Source organism: Henckelia pumila, chromosome 1 (genome assembly GCF_033568475.1).
Source record: "Henckelia pumila isolate YLH828 chromosome 1, ASM3356847v2, whole genome shotgun sequence".
Classification (NCBI taxonomy): Eukaryota; Viridiplantae; Streptophyta; class Magnoliopsida; order Lamiales; family Gesneriaceae; genus Henckelia; species Henckelia pumila.
The window spans coordinates 38,791,778-38,810,452 of NC_133120.1; the positions used below are offsets into that span (position 1 = coordinate 38,791,778).

General features: G+C 38.8%; 2 protein-coding genes across 2 annotated transcripts; both read right to left on the bottom strand.

The window, feature by feature from the left end:
* Positions 1-199: 199 nt before the first annotated feature.
* Positions 200-5,183, bottom strand: LOC140874728 (uncharacterized). Its single transcript, XM_073278092.1, has 7 exons — positions 4,982-5,183; positions 3,782-3,911; positions 3,539-3,666; positions 1,877-2,015; positions 1,528-1,642; positions 984-1,047; positions 200-802 (listed from the first exon to the last, which is right to left on the bottom strand). The coding sequence occupies exons 1-7, from the start codon at positions 5,147-5,149 to the stop codon at positions 506-508; spliced, it is 1,041 nt and encodes a 346-aa protein (XP_073134193.1). The 5' UTR covers positions 5,150-5,183; the 3' UTR covers positions 200-505.
* Positions 5,184-13,601: 8,418 nt separating this feature from the next.
* Positions 13,602-14,048, bottom strand: LOC140861317 (uncharacterized). The gene has a single exon (XM_073264329.1). The coding sequence runs from the start codon at positions 14,046-14,048 to the stop codon at positions 13,602-13,604; it is 447 nt and encodes a 148-aa protein (XP_073120430.1).
* Positions 14,049-18,675: the final 4,627 nt, after the last annotated feature.

The window sequence follows — 18,675 nt, forward strand, 5'->3', positions numbered from 1 at the left end:
AGCACTTGAGCGAATAAGACGTTTACCTCCTTGCACGTTCCTCGTCTCAAGTTCATGTAAAAATAAGATATAACTATATCCAAAGGCAGTATCGAATAATACCTCGGGATATATCTTAAGAGCATCAATCATCAATGTATCATATACTTTTAATCATTTCAAAAATAATAATAATAATAAGATTTCAACATGTATTAACCCATATAATAGTTACCGATCATTTCTATTAGTAAAACTTACCTATGAAACTTTGAATTTCATGCTGAACCTTTACATATGGTTCAGTAATCAACCGATAGAATGACTCCGAAATCCATATAGTTGTCCCTAATAACCCAAAATTACTTCAAGAAATCCAACAAAAAGCTAAAAAAATTCGAAACGGCCTTGTAAAATCCAATATTCTACCGCCAGGCAGCAGACAGATTCGACCAGGTATAAAATAAATGATATTGGTACATTTTTCGAGTTAAAATTGCAAATGCCCGAGCATTAGATACTTGAACTATGATGACGGTTGCTTTTTTTTCTTGGGCCTTCTTTTTCGTCGAGGTTTTCGAGCATCAGAGTTGGAGCTTTGGTTACCACTGTTGCCAGTTGTTGAATCAAGGCCACCTCGTTTTCTGAAGGAAGGCCCGCCGATGCTGCTAGATGTGTTGCTAGAGGTTGATATTTCGTATCTTTGGTGTGATGGCTTCTTTCCTGAAGATCCAGCAAATTTTGATTTATTATAAACGGAACGAGAAAACGGCTTATTCGATGGCCTAGGTGGTGGCATGAGAGCACGAGCAGAGATCTGCTTCTGCATTAATAACAAGTCGAAGTTATGACCGCTTCCAGCACTATGATGGTAAATATCTTTGGTTAGGACCCTTCTGCGTTTCAAATTCTCAACAAAATGCATCGGCTTTTTGCACACATCAACAAATATTGTTTGATATTCGAATAACTAAGAATGGCAAGCTTAGACTTCGAATACTAACCTGATTTCTTTCATCACTTGACATCCCGGATGCTGCTTTACCTGAGGCGCTTGAGGCCTGCTCCCTGAAGAAAATACGGAAACGGTTTCCTGACGTAATTTGAAGATAAAAGAGAGTATGACTGCTAGACTATCAAAAAATATGATATGACGTGTTCATTAGGTAGTGTAGGATTACTGATTCTTACCTGCAGCTTCAGCATCATAGGCAGGTTTTGATTTTCCATTTCAAACTTGTAAGAGTTTAACATAATGTTGTCTCAGTTGAGTTCATGTACATATGCCAATGAAAAGATTTCGTATAAATTCTACCAAACAAGCTTTAATTGCATAATAATCTACCAAAACGGTATGAATACAATACATCTAACTATTTTGTTTATGGTCCTTCAAAAACAGAAAACACTTCAGATTGTTGGGATTTAAGATCAGCCTCGACTTCTATATTCGTCACTGAATGGGTTACACAGAGGCTGGCAAAGCCTTGCATTCAACAAATGAGAATGTTCAGTTTTGAAAAAATAAAACAGAAACTCTCCCAATACCTTGTGCTTTTGTCTGTCCACTCATCATCTGCATCAGCATCATCACTAGAGCTCCCATTTAAGAAGAAATCATCATCACTTAATTCCAAAAGCCCATCATCCTCACTCCCTGTTTCTGTTTCCGAGTTCAAGCGAAAAATATAAGTTCTCCGCATCAAGCACAAAATTAGAGGAAACAAAAACAATAACATAGGAAAACCGCATAAAGTTTCAACCAATGAACTTCACAACATTGAGATGTAAAGACATTTGTCCGGACAGTGAGGGATAAAAAAATTAAGGTTCTACCACAAAATTCAAAAAACAAACATAAGCAAACTTTCTCATGCAACCTAGGAAAAATATGTACCTTCCAAATCCTTCCCACTAGCTGCAGCAGCAATCAAGTTGGCCTTAATTTTCTGACGTAAACCATTTCTTTTTTCTACAATTTCGGTATCATCACCTCCCATAAATAATGAAACGTACTTCTCTGTTTTGGGGAAGAACTAGAACATGAAAGAAAACAAAAAGAACAAGGGTTAATAACAATGTACCATAAACTTGAAAGAAGACAAAAGGAACAAAGAGTTAATAACAATGTACCAGAAACTAAAAATGAACAAAATCTGGAAATGAAGCACCTTCTACAAAAACATAATTCCCTACAAAGTACTACGGGAACCATGCTTATATATTATTGCAGTAGAGCCATCAGTTATGATCCCAAGTAGAATGGATTTCAAGCCCATTTGACACATTGACCGTGCTTACAAATTTGACAAAATTCACCCTTTGTTTTGAAACCCATTAAGGTTCACCTTTACCAAATATCAAGTTGAAACTATGAACTTCAATAGTAGAATTCATCAGTCACTTTAATATCATACTATATTGCAAATAGCACCCACCGAATCGACATAATATTACACGGGTACCCTCGTCTTGATCCTCAGGGGAAGGATGAATGGATTCTATGAATGATGATTAAACTCATGACAAATGACTTTAGAAAACTGGTTAAAGTGTAGTGGGCTGCAATAAGTAGTGGGGCTGCTACATCCGAAACTGAAATCGCAGGAATTGCAATGGTAAAGTGAAAGTGCATATGATGCTACTGTAACAGCCAACTACACTAAAGTGTGACATCGGCGGTGGAAAATATGAACTAGAATAACTGATTTTTCTTCTCTTTCGCTGGGTCCTTTTTGGGAATGCTATCCATTTGTTTAGTTTCAATTCCCCTCTCCAAAAATCAGATCAACCATTAGTATATCATTGTCATTCCCAGAATACATTTTCACCTATATTAACAACCCTCCAACTAGAAAGTTGGCAAAACTTTTGGCTGCCGCTGGGGCCGTTAAAGGTCCACATTGAGGTATTACATGTTAAAATAATCTCTCTCCAGACACCAATTCTGTAACACTCAACCGCAAGTTTGCGTTGGTATTGGTGACGGAGGATATAAATAGAAACCAACTAATTGTCTTCTTCCCTCCTGCTTCTTTCTAGTTCAGGACAAATAACCATTTTAAAACAAATGGTTTAACTTTTGACCGACACCGTATTTAGTATCTTATGGTTGATTCTGTTGCACCAGCAATGAGGAATGACATGTTTTCCTTTTATCTCTTCAGAATGCTAAGGCTGTAATATCCATACTAAAAGTACTAAAAGGGATATGTTACTACTGACGCAAATTACAAAACATAGGCCTTTATATAAGTCAGATGGGTAAATCCAAAAGGACATAAATCAAGCTAAAATCTTAAATATAGATAATCCTAAGAAACCCATTCATCATCATAAACCTAAAATAGTATATATCAACTCTAAAAGGTCGCATGAAGATCAGTACTCAGTAGGTTGGGTTGGCCACCAAAACCAAATATTCTGAACTACTTAAGTAGATTAACACAAAGCCTTAAAATGCATGAGAACGAAGATACCGCCCAACTTTTATAACCATATATAACATAAAAAAAACAAGAACATAAAATGATAGAAAGCAAGAGATTCCACAGCTTACCCTGACATATTCGAGATCTTCTTTCAATTTAGAGAGTTGCTCAGCAATCTCTGCTTCCTGTGCCTGGCCAGTTGAAGCTCGCTGCTGCCTTTCCAACCGTCTTATCCTCCTTTCGATCTTTCTTCTCTCTAGGCATACAAATGAAGGTCAATGGCAAAAAACACTTTATGCTATCATGTTTAGTACCTAGTGTAGCACATTTTAAACAGAGACACATGCAGGATAATCATAATTACTCCATACCAAAAAATTTGATCTTTCTGTCCCGCAAGAAAATCTTTCGTTCCACAGCTAGACGATTGTGAATCTCTTGTTGTTTCTTGAGCTCCTCCAACTTCTTCACTTGGGCCTCTTTAACTTCAAGAGGCAGATCCTGCATCAGTTTAGCATGTAAGCAAATTCAATTTGGTTCATAATAACCTCAAAGAAACTGGAAAAAAGGAGGCCAAAAATTAATTGAATGCACAAAGGAAACTATGCTTTAAAGAGAATACAATGAAGACTGGTTTGAAACTCAAGACCCCAACTGGATGAGAAATTAGTAGGGAAATTGAGACAGGACAATTGGACAAACAAAAAACAGATTTCACTGCACTTTCTCTCGGACATATTGATTATAAACATTATAAGATCCACAAAAATATATGGACATCATGAAGAAATAAGTGAAATAATGCATAATTCACAGATTTTGGAAAAGATTTAACTCCAAAATTTTCATTCCAGAAAAATATATGGACATCATGAAGAAATAAGTGAAATAATGCATAATTCACAGATTTTGGAAAAGATTTAACTCCAAAATTTTCATTCCAGAACCCTGTACTGATGCTTGGTCCTGCAAAACGCGTACACAGAAAAGCCTTTTCTTTTCAGTTTCAGCATCCATAGCATCTACGTAAATCCAGGAGCACCTGTTTCTCCTTCTCAAACACTCTTTTACTAGCATATACATTCATTAACTATGTCTAACTGCACTATGCATAATGAATGTTGTTTCGTCATAACATCAAAGTATACACTATTACACTATACAGTGTGCTTCGGAAGATAATGTACATATAAAAAACCTGAGGCAACTCCAAGCTACAAGGGCCATCAATTTCCGAACAGTAGATGAGAGGGAGTGAAATATGTTTCGACGGTTACAGAAAAATTCATGTGAAATTTCGCAACGAAAAATGCTTCAAGGGGCGAATACTAGCAAAAACTAAGCTACTAGTTTCAATTTACTTGAAAATACCAAAAAAAAACATTAAATCCAGTTTATGTACACAAATCCAATTGAACTCAATCAAAAAACATTAGGACTGGTTAACAACCTAATTTAGCTCAGAACTGCAACCAGTCCCTCTTTTAATCAAAACGAAACTCAAACAATTTCAAGAACAAAAATCCGTGCGTGCTCGTGTGGTGAGAAGAAAGCGGGTGAGGAGTAGATACTCTGCGGAGCATGCGTTCAACGGAACGAATTTGAGTTTTGAGAGAGACTGTTTTGGGCTTGTTTTTTGGCTTGGACTTCTTGTCTACCGTTAGGGCTTTAGGCCGCCGGTGAGCCGCCGTATTCCGGTCGGCAGCGGCTCTGCGCTTACCGTAGCCTCCGTGTGCCATTTTTTAATACCGAAATTATTCCCTAACCTTTCAAGGTTTCCATTATATATACAACCGCCATGCGACGTCGTTTGAAAGCCAGCTCTTCTTGTTTACTTATTTTTATTTTTATTATTTATATTTATATTTATATTTATGTTTGTTAGTATATGATTATTAATATAATATAGTTTAATAATAATACAATATACTCCAATAAATATAATTGTTATTGACACTACGTATTATATACAAAATAATAACAATTTTCTTTATTGAACATAACGCGATTAACAAAAAAAATAGAAAAAGAAGAATATAATAACATTATTTGGGTGGTACATTTTTTTGACTTATGCGACATGATCACATAGTTAACAAAATTTTAAAATCAAAATTTAATTTCCTAACAAGTCTTCTCTAAAAACTCCTATCTATTATTGTGACATTTTAAGTTACTCGTGCTACTCCAAGAGTGCTTAATGATATATATTTAATACAAAAAAAATCATGTGAAACACTTTTATGAGTATATTTTATGAGCCGGATATCTTCTTTGAGTTATCTATAAAGTAATATTACTTTTTATTTCAAAACGACCTGCCTCATCGATAAAAATTGGTAAGACTTTTTCAAAAAAAACTTAATCTTCATAATAGATATAACTTCGAAGGTCCACTCAATATTAATGCATAGATTCACCTTGAGGCAGTGTCCTAATAATGGATTCGCGGATAGACCATAGTGTGATTTACCACTTTAATTTATTAAATTATCATGTAACAACTAATTTGTTCTTCATTTGATTATCGTACAAAAGCATTAAATTATAACGGTTAATGTGATATTGATGTTTTTCTAATTTTTTTTTTGAAGTCAGATATTAATGTTATTGAGTTGCATGCCTTGTGAATTTCCAAATTTTCTAAGGCTCCACTTGGATGGAAGTTGTAACGTCCTCAACCTATGAAAACGTTACTCGACTAACATGCCCTAAACTTTAAGCTGAATAAAAAAAATTTCAATAGATGTATGCATACATCAAACTTTACTTAAAACATTTCAGAATATTTTACAAACTAAATCCAAACCTTAAAATTTATAAAACTTGTTTTCAACATTAAAATACCTCATAAAGTTGCAAATGACTCAATACATAGCACACTCATTACACAACACACTCATAACTGTAACACACTCATCACATAACGCACTCATGCATCGCCCGCCGGTCCGACTCCTTGCTCTTCTTCATGCCCGACATTGAACTCGTCGACATATGCATAAATGTCATCTTCATTACCTGCATCATTCAAGTATAGTGAGTCTAAAGACTCAGCAAGTATATGCAGTAAAAATCGTGAGATTTCAAATATCATTTAAACGTAACATAACATAACATAAACTCATCATTTGGTGATGAATTATGCGAAATTGTGGCAACCGTCATAATGGGCACATTCATCCTTTTCTTGTTGATCAACAAGCATATGGCATTAAGCCTCATAACATTCGTTCTTTGGAAAGGCCTTCTCCGGAGCTCATCCCGGAACACCAGTCCCGTGTATTTATCTGTTTCATGAGCCATGTTTGGAAAGGCCCTCTCCGGAGCCCAAACCGGAGCACCAATCCCGTGTTTGCCACCACAAAGACACATAAGACATCAAAAGCGTTTTCATACATTAACATGTCATTCATTTTTCATATCAGATCATTATCATCTCATCATAACATTCCATATTTGCATGACTTGTATGCCATAAAACATTCATCATAACATCATGATTCCTTTCATAAACTTTTAGGTTGTGATCTTAAAACTTACTCGATAAATTTATGCATATCATAGATGATTAAAAATCATATTGAATATTGAATATAGCTTTCATGAATGAACATAGACATGTACATGCATCACATAACATAATCGATCCACGTAAGTCGTTCTTTTCGTTCTTGAGTTAAAACTTGAAACTTTTTGCATAAAAACTCTTAAATATATTTTAAAAGCCTTAAAAGATCATAACCAAGAATTTATGACCCTAAAATAACATATCATGTAGTGACCCTTACCCGGATCACCTACTAAACAGAACTTATGCATGCAATTAACTTAATTAAACAGACATCAGAATAAAACTGCGGAATCCAAAAACATTATACAATCCCAAGTAAAGGAATCTGTAATTTATCCAATAATGTACAACCAAATCGAATAGCTGTATAAACCCAAACAACAGTAATAAAACCTAAGCAAAACTCCAGCTGGTCAACCACTGACTAGCCCCTCCTGGATCCACCCTCCTCGTCCAATCGCAAACCTGCCCCATGAAATAGGGTGTCCAGAAAATACAGAGTACGAGACGTGAGCATAAAACGCTCAGTGCGAGAGTATGAGTATACATGCATGCAAAGTGAACTCCCTATAGACTCGAGGTCAAGGATCAGATAACAGAGACAGACCGGGCCCTGGTATGTAGCACGCTGTGCCGTCGCTTCAGGAGGTGGCTCCCATACCGAGATAATCGTGGATACGCCAGACCCAAATCGATGGAAGTCCATCCACTAACAGGATAGGGTACAACCCTACTAACAGACATCTCGAAAGAGATACAGCAAGATGCAAATGAATGCAGCATAATATCATGTCATATAAATCATGTAGTCACATAATACATGCATACTCAGTCAGGATATCTCGAACAGTACTTTCGTACCTCAATACAGTGCAAGCTTTACCAACTCTAGGTCCACGCCTATAGTCTGCTGTACACTGCCAAATGATACTACTATCATTAAAGTGCTCTAAAAGCCTTAACTAAGCTATTGCATACTTCTAAATATTTATAGGGAGCAAAAGCTATACCTTCGTCCGTCGTTAGCCCTTTGATGTCGATGCCTCCAGAACTTGGGCACGACTCCGCTACGACTACCGAACGCCTCTCCGACCTCCGGACCAAGCCTAAGAAGACTAGAACAGCTCCAAAAGGACTAGAAAGGAAAGGAGAACTCGGAATTGGCAAATGAAAGTGAAGTCTCGGCCTTCTATTTATAGACAACGATCGGAACTTCCGATCCTTGATCGGAACGTCCGAACCTCGATCGGAACGTCCGATCCTGTCATCGGAGCTTCCGAAGATCCTGATCTGCCATGTGTCAAAATATCACTTGATGACTCCGGATAGGGGTGATCGGAGCTTCCGGTCCTGATCGGAGCTTCCGATCCAACCACACGTCATGCCTGACGTAATAACATCGGTGCCTCCGATCGCTCATCGGAGCTTCCGATCCTGTTCGGAGCTTCCGATCGTGCCTTCGGAGCTTCCGATCCGTCCAATACCCAATTCAATTAATTAGCATTAATCCTTCAATTACTCAATTTGGGTACGGGCTACTACATATCAAAATCATGAATTTCGAAGTTTAGGCGCGGCCGCTCTACTTATTCGGCGCGGGCGCGCATGCCCTGCGCAGATAGGTCTTATTTCTCTCTCTCAAAATCTATTTTAAATTCAGAATTTGAAAAAGTAGTAAACAGAAAAATTGTAGCCCTTGATCTTGGCTTTCCAATGCCAAAAACCTCATCTCAATTGAAGTTTTCAGTAAAAAGTTATACGCATTCGCCCGATAAGGGTCAGTTCAAGAAATTCAAAACAACCGACACACTTCGGGGCGATTTTGGCCAAACATCCAAAATGATTTTGACAAAACTCAAAACACAAAAATTGGAAAAATTTAAACTGGCTTTCAAATAAAGTAATCCTCATCTCATTTGGATTAGTACACTAGTCTTGATCCTCAAAATTGTGACGAGTGTCGCTAATTCGGAACAACCCAACACATGTAATAATTCAAAACTTTAACTCAAACTAACTCAACACTTCAAATTCAACATATACTTTCAAAATCATTCATTTTTCAACTCTAACCCATAATAATCTATCAACACACATCATTTATCAAGAATTTATCAAGAATTTCTCAACCCATACTTCAAGAACTCGTCAAGAACGGTTTACGTTTCACGATTTCATAACATCATAATTTCATGCTCTTGAAATTCTAAAAAAAATCATTCATATATGCCTCAACATACATAATTTCATATTAGCATAATTATATCTTGAATGGTGGTTTTAAAAGCTTTAAAAAAACTTGCCTTTAATTGAGGTTAAGATGATCCGGATTTTCGGAGACGAACTAACCACGAAGAGGAGCAAGATTGGAGTTTAACTTCAAAATTTCTTGAAGGAACCGTGTAGTGCTCCGGGAAGAATCAGAGAATAAGGATGAAAAGAAAAAGAAAGAAGAATAAGATAGACGTGAAGGAGAGGAATTATTGGGAGACAAACTTATAATGAAAGTGGGGATCGTGGTAGAAGAGTGTTCCTTTCAACACTTAATTCGCGTCGTGGTGAATAATTAAAATGTAGTCTACCACTTTTCCTTGACTCGACTGATAAAAATACTATCTCCCAACTTATTTATTCAAAGTATATCAATATTATATTTAAAATACTCGTGAAAATACGTTCTAACACTTCGTTCGTAGGTTAGCCTCGTCCCGCGAGTCCAGAATCAAACTCAATCTGGAATCATTTACTTAATCGAAATTGTTAAACATAAATAAACATAATCATGAAATCATAATCATTAAATAATAACTTAAAAAATTTAAGGCATAAAATCATTTAAAAATTATTTTAAAATCATCGTGAGCAAGTTTAGTGGATTCGGACCTTACAACTCTACTCTCCTTAAAAGAATTTCGTCCTCGAAATTCAACTTACCAAAAATTTCCGGGTATCGACTACGCATATCCTGTTCGATTTCCCAAGTAGCTTCTTCTACCAATTGATTTCGCCACAAAATCTTTACCATCTTGATTTCTTTGTTCCTCAACTTCCGGACTTGCCTATCTAATATTTGAATAGGTACCTCCTCATAAGACAAGTCGGGCGTCCATTGAACTGGTTCATGGCGAATGACGTGCGAAGGATTTGAGATATACTTTCTCAACATCGAGACATGGAAGACATTGTGTACTCCTTCCAGAATTGGAGGCAATTCTATTCGGTAAGCTCTTGTTCCAATCTTGTCTAGGATCTCAAAAGACCTTATATATCTCGGGCTCAGCTTCCCTTTCTTCCCAAATCTCAAGATCCCTTTCCAAGGTGACACCTTCAAGAACACGTGATCACCTACCTGGAACTCCAATTCCCTACGTCTCTGATCGGCATAGCTTTTCTGACGGCTCTGTGCTGTCAACATCCTGTCTCTAATTTTTGCTATCAAATCAACTGTCTATTGCACTATTTCTGGTCCCAACACAGCTCTCTCTCCAATCTCATCCCAATGTAGAGGAGTCCTACACTTTCTTCCATACAAGCCTCATAAGGAGCCATTCCAATAGTAGCTTGATAACTATTGTTGTAGGTGAACTCCACTAAAGGTAACTTCGATTCCCAATTTCCTCCAAAGTCAATCATGCAAGCCCTGAGTAAATCCTCCAGTATTTGAATTATTCGTTCAGATTGTCCATCTGTTTGTGGATGAAAAGCAGTACTGAAGGCCAATTTTGTTCCCAAACCATGATGTAAACTCTTCCAAAAGTTCGAAGTAAACCTGGGATCTCTGTCAGAGACTATCCTTGATGGAACTCCATGCAATCTGACTAATTCTTGAATATATAACTCTGCATATTGATTCATCGAGAAGTTGTTTTTGATGGGTAGGAAATGAGCTGACTTTGTCAATCTGTCAATTATTACCCATATTGAATTCATTCTTCGTGGTGTAATTGGCAATCCAACAACGAAGTCCATGGTAATGGTTTCAAAAGTCCTGCTGGCCTTTGATGTTCAACTTTCACCTGTTGACATGTAAAACATTCGTTAACAAACTTAACGATGTCTTTCTTCATACCTGGCCACCAGTATAGCATCTGTAAATCCTTGAACATCTTCGTACTCCCTGGATGAATGGAATACGACACAGTGTGGGCCTCAGTCATCACATCTTTCCTCAGTGAATCTACTGCTGGTACCCATATTCGCTCTTTGTGATGTACGATCCCATCCTTTACTGTGTACAAGACACCACCCTTGGTTTCATCTTTTTGCTTCCAAGTTAATAATTGTTGGTCTGAAGCTTGAACTGTTCGAATATTGTCGAGCAAACTTGGAACCATTGTTAAAGCTGATATGGCACCCATCTCCATAGGTTCAATCACTTCCAATCTGAGTCGTTCAAAATCTACAATCAACTCCTGTTGAGTTGTCATTCTGTTCAAAGCCGCAAATTTACGACTCAAAGCATCAGCTACTACATTAGCTTTACCCGGATGGTAGATAATATCACAATCATAATCTTTCACCAATTCGAGCCATCTTCTCTGCCTCATGTTCAACTCCTTTTGGGTGAAGAAGTACTTCAAACTCTTATGATTGGTGAAAATCTGGCACTTCTCACCATAAAGGTAATGTCTCCATAGTTTCAGTGCAAATACAACTGCTGCCAATTCGAGATCATGGGTAGGGTAATTCTTTTTATGAATCTTCAGCTGTCGTGAAGCATATGCTATTATTTTTCCATCTTGCATCAAAACAACCCCTAATCCATACTTGGAAGCATCTGTATAAATTACGAATTGACCGGTGCCTTTCGGTATGGCTAGCACTGGTGCTGTCATCAACTTTTCCTTCAAATCCAGAAAGCTTTTCTCACTCTGATCAGACCATTCAAACTTTACACTTTTGCGAGTTAATGACGTCAGTGGCAGCGCTATCTTGGAGAAATCCTGAATGAATCTCCTATAGTAACCCGCTAATCCCAAGAAATTCCGTATCTCTGTAGCATTTTTTGGAGTAACCCAATTTTTAATTGCTTATATCTTTGCTGGATCAACCTCTATTCCCTTTGCCGAAACTATGTGACCCAAAAATGCAATCTGTTCTAGCCAAAATTCACACTTACTGAACTTAGCAAACAATTGTTTTTCTTTCAGAATCTGCAAGACTGTAGTTAGATGCTGACGATTCTCATCCAAACTACGAGAGTAAATCAGTATGTCATCTATGAATACTATGACAAATTGATCTAAGAAAGGCTGGAACACTCTATTCATAAGATCCATAAATACTGCCGGTGCATTTGTAACTCCAAACGGCATGACTAAGAACTCGTAGTGGCCATAACGAGTCCTGAAAGCCGTTTTATGAATATCTTCATCTTTCACCTTCAATTGGTGGTAACTTGATCTCAAATCAATCTTGGAGAACACTACTGCCCCTTGTAACTGATCAAACAAATCATCTATACTAGGCAGTGGGTATTTGTTTTTCACTGTTACTCGGTTCAGCTCTCTATAATCGATGCACAGTCTCATAGACCCATCTTTCTTTTTGACAAACAATACCGGTGCACCCCAAGGTGATACACTCGGTCTAATGAAGCCTTTATTGAGTAGCTCTTGTAGCTGCTCCTTCAATTCCTTCATTTCAGTCGGTGCTAACCTGTATGGTGCTTTGGAAACTGGTTGAGTTTTGGGCATTAATTCAATCCCAAATTCTACCTCCCTAGCTGGAGGTAATCCTGCAATATCATCAGGAAATACTTCTGAGAAATCTCTCACTACCTCGACGTCTTCAAGTTTCGGTCGAGGAAATTCTTGGTTGCAAGTAACACTTGCAAGAAAACCTGCACATCCTTTACTTAACAGTTGCCATGCCTTACCCACTGAAATTAAAAGAGATGAATTATTTTTCGGTGTGGCATGGAATAAAAACGGTTCTCCATTCTTAGTTTTCAAAGAAACCGTCCTCCGTTTATAGTCTATGGTAGCCTCGTAACAAAACAACCAATCCATACCAAATATCACGTCAAAGTCCGACATTTTGAGGATAGTAAGATCAGCATACAACTCATGACCTTGCATCTGTATACTGCATCCTCTGATAATCAAATCACTACTCAATTCTTCCCCTGAAGGCAAAGATATACTAAACCCCGAAATTGACTTATCCGGTACCAAACCCGATTTATTAACAAATTCAACAGATATGAATGAATGTGTAGCTCCAGTATCAATTAAGATATGAGCAGGAATACTGGAAACATTAATCATACATGTGACGATGGCTGAGTTTGTGTCCACTTGCTCATGATTCATGACAAACACTCGGCCTTTGACCGGTCCTCTTTGTTGGGGACATTCCTTTGCAAAATGTCCTGGTTGTTTGCACAAGTAACATACACCAGTTTCCATCATACATTGGCCTGAATGAAGTTTTCCACATTTTTGACAAGCTGTTAGTGCACTTGCCGGTTTTGGTGCTGGTAGAGCCAACTGTTTCTGCCCTTGAGGTCGAGGCTGTTGTTGTTGGTACGATCGGTGTTGGGGAGGGGCTTGGTACGACCTCTTTCTGCTAGAATTTCCTTGTTGGTCTCGACCCTGATAGTTAGATCTCTTTGTCTATGACTCTCTGATAATATCGTTTCTGTCCTTTTCGGACAGCATGGCCTGATCTACCGCATCTTTGAAATTTTTCGCTCCACTTAGTCTAACATCCTTCCTGATGAAGGCATTCAACCCTTCTGTAAAGTGTTTCAACTCTTCAGCAGGATCACCAGAAATCATCGGTACAAAGTATATTCCCCTTTCAAACTTCTTTACATACTCCGCAATTGACATGTTTCCTTGACGGATCTCCAAAAACTCTCTAGCCAACCTGGTTCGGGTGCTCACTGTGAAATATTTGTCGTAGAGCACATCCTTGAATCCATTCCAAGTAAGGGTGGTTAGGTTCAACGCTGCTTTGGCTCCATTCCACCAAACACGAGCGTCATCGCGGAACATATAGGTAGCACATCTCAATATATCCGCATCCGTGATCTGCATGAATTCAAAAGCAGTCTCCATAGCTTGGAACCATTGTTCCGCAATCAAAGGATCAGTCTCTCCTTTGAACTCAGGTGGTCCCAACTCTAAGAACCTTTTGTAGATAGGGTTTTGATTAGCTGCAGATGGTTATTTCCGGCACTAGCTGTCTGGGCTTGAAGCAACTGTTGGATTTGAGCTCCCTGAGCACGGCTTTTCTCTTGAATCAGAGCAGTTAATCCCGCCAAAAACTGGTTGTTTTGATTGTTCTCACTATCTGGCCCGCAATCACTATGGTTATTGTTAGCGGCATTGGCGTTGGTGTAGTGACCCGCACCGTGATCACCTACTAATCAGAACTTAAGCATGCAATTAATTAATAAAATAATCTTAATCAGAGAAACTGCGGAATTAAAGTAAGTCAAATACCAGGTAAGCAAAACCTAGTGGTCAACCCCGCTATCCAGCCTTGGTCACCACCTAACCTCCCTGTCTCCGGGAGAACTACCTGCATCTGCCCCATGGAATAGGGCATCCAGCCAACAGAAAATAACCGGAAGTGAGCCTAACATGCTCAGTACGAGAGTATGAGTATACGGTGTTATGTGTGCATGTATACAAGTGAACTGGGTACCAAGACTCTCAGGTCAAGAAACAAACTCATAGACCGGGCCCAGGGTATATAGCACGCTGCGCCGTCGCATCAGGAGGTGGCTCATATACCCAGTGGATAATGGTGACCTGATACTAGTACATGTGTCCAACCATAAAGGTGACATGACACAAGACTTACGTATCCAACCATCCACAAACTCGTAGGGTGAGCGCCCTACTACAGGATACCTCTAAGGTAAAAGCTCAATATGCTCATGCATGCAACATACAGTCATGACATGCTGTATATATAAAGGCATATAAAACATGCAATCACATAATCCATGCAAACACATAATACATGCATACTCAATCTGGATATCTACTTCCGTACCTTACTAAGGTAGATCCTAGAAGCTCCCCCTCTAGGTCCAAGCCTACCATGCAGCACTACAGCATAAATAACCATGCATTACCTAGCATGCCAAACATCACCTACTAGGCTCTAAAAGCCTTAATTAAACTATAGCCTACTCCCTATTTACTATAGGGAACCAAAGCCATACCTTCGTCCGTCGTCAGCCCGCTGATGTCGCATGCCCCAGAGCCTGGGCATAGCCTAGCTACGACTCCTAGATGCCTCGCCAGAGCTTCGCCGCCTGGCTGTTACTACGGACACTGTCCGCTATAAAATAAACTATTTCCTACTCCAACTCTTAAAGAAAGAGTCCCGAAGCCCTTAAATAGAGCGATTACTGGGAGAGGAGAGGGAAAATTGCACTTAAAAATGAGGGATTCAGACCCCTATTTATAGGCCACGATCGGAAGCTCCGATCTCCTGATCGGAAGCTCCGATCGGTGCATGTTTGCCACGTTTTGGACGGCCGAGATCGGAAGCTCCGATCGCAGGATCGGAAGCTCCGATCTCCTGCATCTGGCCACGTGTTTCAATCTCCTTGACACCTATTTCTGGTTGAGATCGGAAGCTCCGTTCTCGGATCGGAAGCTCCTATCTCGGATCGGAAGCTTCGATCTGCCCGGTAGCTCCGAAATGTTTCTCATGCTTCCGAACTGGTTTTGGTCCTCCGGAACCCCCGGGACCTACCCCACCATTTTCGGACGTTTCAGATCTGATTTTCCACTTATTTTTACCAAATAAGGAATCCTTAAACATGTTTTGACACTTTTAAAATTATATGTCATTTTCTAACATGTTTAAAATCACTTAATCTTGTAAAATGGAACCGGGCTACTACATTCTCCCCCTACTTAAGATATTTCGTCCTCGAACAATCTTAAGTACTGAATGCAGTAAAACACTGAATAAACATCTTTTATTCAAACTGATTCATTTTACAAGTTACAATCTGAAAATACAACAATTCAAAATAACTCTGGATAATCTGTACGCATACGACTCTCAAGTTCCCAAGTGGCCTCCTCAGTGCCTCGACGCTGCCACTGAACTAGAACAAGAGGAATGGTCTTGTTGCGTAACACATTATCCTTATGACCTATGATACGCAAAGGTCTCTCCACGTATGTCAAATCCGAGTCCAACTGTATCTCAGACGGCTGTAAGATATGAGACTCATCCGCCACATACCGTCGTAACAGTGAAACATGGAACACGTCATGGATTTTTGACAAATACGGTGGTAACGCCAACCTGTAAGCCAGATCTCCAACACTTTCCAGAATTTCAAATGGACCAATGAACTTAGGAGATAGCTTACCTTTGTGACCGAATCTAAAAATACTGCGAAATGGTAAGACTTTCAGGAATACTTTCTCACCCACCTCAAACTGTAAAGTTCTGCGCTTGACATTCGCATAACTAGCTTGTCGATCCTGCGCAACCTTAATTCTCTTCTTGATCTGTCCAACAATATCAACAGCCTGCTGAACTAACTCTGGTCCCTCAACCTGTCGCTCCCCCACTTCCTCCCAGAACAATGGAGTACGACATCGTCGCCCGTACAACGCCTCAAACGGAGCCATCCCAATACTGCGATGGTAACTGTTGTTGTACGCGAACTCAATCAATGGCAACTGATCTTGCCATGCTGGACCAAAATCCATAGAACATGCTCGCAACATGTCTTCAAGAGTACGAATCGTGCGCTCTGACTGCCCGTCAGTCTCTGGGTGATATGCTGTACTCAAACTAAGAGTAGTAACCATAGCGCGCTGAAGACTCCCCCAGAACCTGGAAGTAAACCTGGGATCTCGATCGCTGACGATGCTCACAGGCACTCCGTGCAATCGAACAATATCCTGGATGTACAATCGTGTCATCCTATCAAAACTAAAGTCTCGGTTATAAGGAATGAAATGTGCTGACTTGGTGAGTCGGTCCACCACAACCCAGATAGCATCACAATTCCTCGAGCTTACTGGTAAATGGGTCACGAAGTCCATCATGATCAACTCCCATTTCCACTCAGGAATGGATAAACTGTGAAGCAATCCTCCAAGTTGTCAGTGTTCTGTCTTGACCTACTGATACACCAAACATATAGAAGCATACTAATACACATTTTTCTTCATTCCTTTCCACCAGAAAGAACCTCAGACGCAAATTTTTCTACACCGAAAGGATTCGCATACTTTATGACTAACACTTGTCATAACAACTGTGACAACGTCGTTGTCCACAATTCTTGATTTCTTGAACCTCTCAGGTTTTCTTCTTGGAAAACATCAATACAATTATTCTGTTGATTAACAAATCGATTAGTGCAATCTCTAGTGCCAATTTATATTGACACCCATCTCATAACTTCAAATAACACCTGAAAATAAGAATATTGCTTATCCTCTCACGGATAATCATTTCTTGTTGAATCCTGACTTGCACTACTGGATGAACAAAACCGTTTCATCCCTCTTAGGCAAAGTCCTAAAACCAATACAACCTAGCAAAAACCCCTGAATCGATCTCATCGAATCAGACTTATCAATGCAACCATTAGACATCCTGAAAAATTAGTGACAACAATCTCGCTGGATCTGATAACCTTAGATCTCAGCTGCTGTCTTTTTTTTCATGTCTAAACACTTGATGTTATCCTGTTAGTATTCATTAAAATTCAAATGCTTGCTAGATCAATTTCTGTCACTGAAGTCCGAGAATTACTTCAAATCATTCATGAGAACTGAATATCTGAGTACTATACTCATCTTATCAGTCTACCAAAAATTGAATAATTCCAATCGTTCTTTATGCAAAAGAATATTTAGCTCCTCCGTCATGGGGTTATAACATCTGTATCTACCTCAGACAAATAGTTGCAAATAGTCATTGGCACCAAACTTGCACCAATTTAACTGACCATTTCAAAACATACATGAACACCTAAGTGCCCAGCTTTCACTAACCAAGTGAATTCTCATACTGATGAATCCATGCTGTAACTTAGCAGGCTCATGACATCTGCCAATAGAATCGAGTATCTTTTCAAGGTTATTAAACTGACACCAAACTATATTTTTAACGTAACTGTTGCAATGATCTCTAGACTGAGTAAATTTTCCACCCTTTCTTGAAGTACAAAAGACTTTCAGAATATCTATGGAAATATACTCTCCCAAGTCTATCGTTGATCACAGTTCACGTCTCCTAGTATAAGTCATCACAGTGCCCTGATAAAATTCTTCTTTGCTTGACAATCCATCGATCAAATTCCAATTCTTACAGAAAAATTTACCTAAGTAAACTCATCACTTAGAATTTCCTGTTCATCTCGTAATCAAGATCTTGATCACTAAAATACCTCTGATAGAATCAGACAATACTGGTAAAACCTCCTGTTTCTCCCCCAGTATCACGTGTGAGAACTACCCGTCCAGAATATTCACTTGTCAAGGAATCCTTTCCAAGACTATTCTGTCCACGAAAATGAAAGTCTGTATCTCTGATGAAGTCAGACGATAACTCAAATCCCTTGGAACTAATCCAGTACCAAGTATAACTCCAGAAGACTCAAATAAATCCTGAATATTCTCTTGATAATTATACCCATTGCTATGACTATACAAACAACGAGACTGAGGTAAGTCTTCCTATAATGCC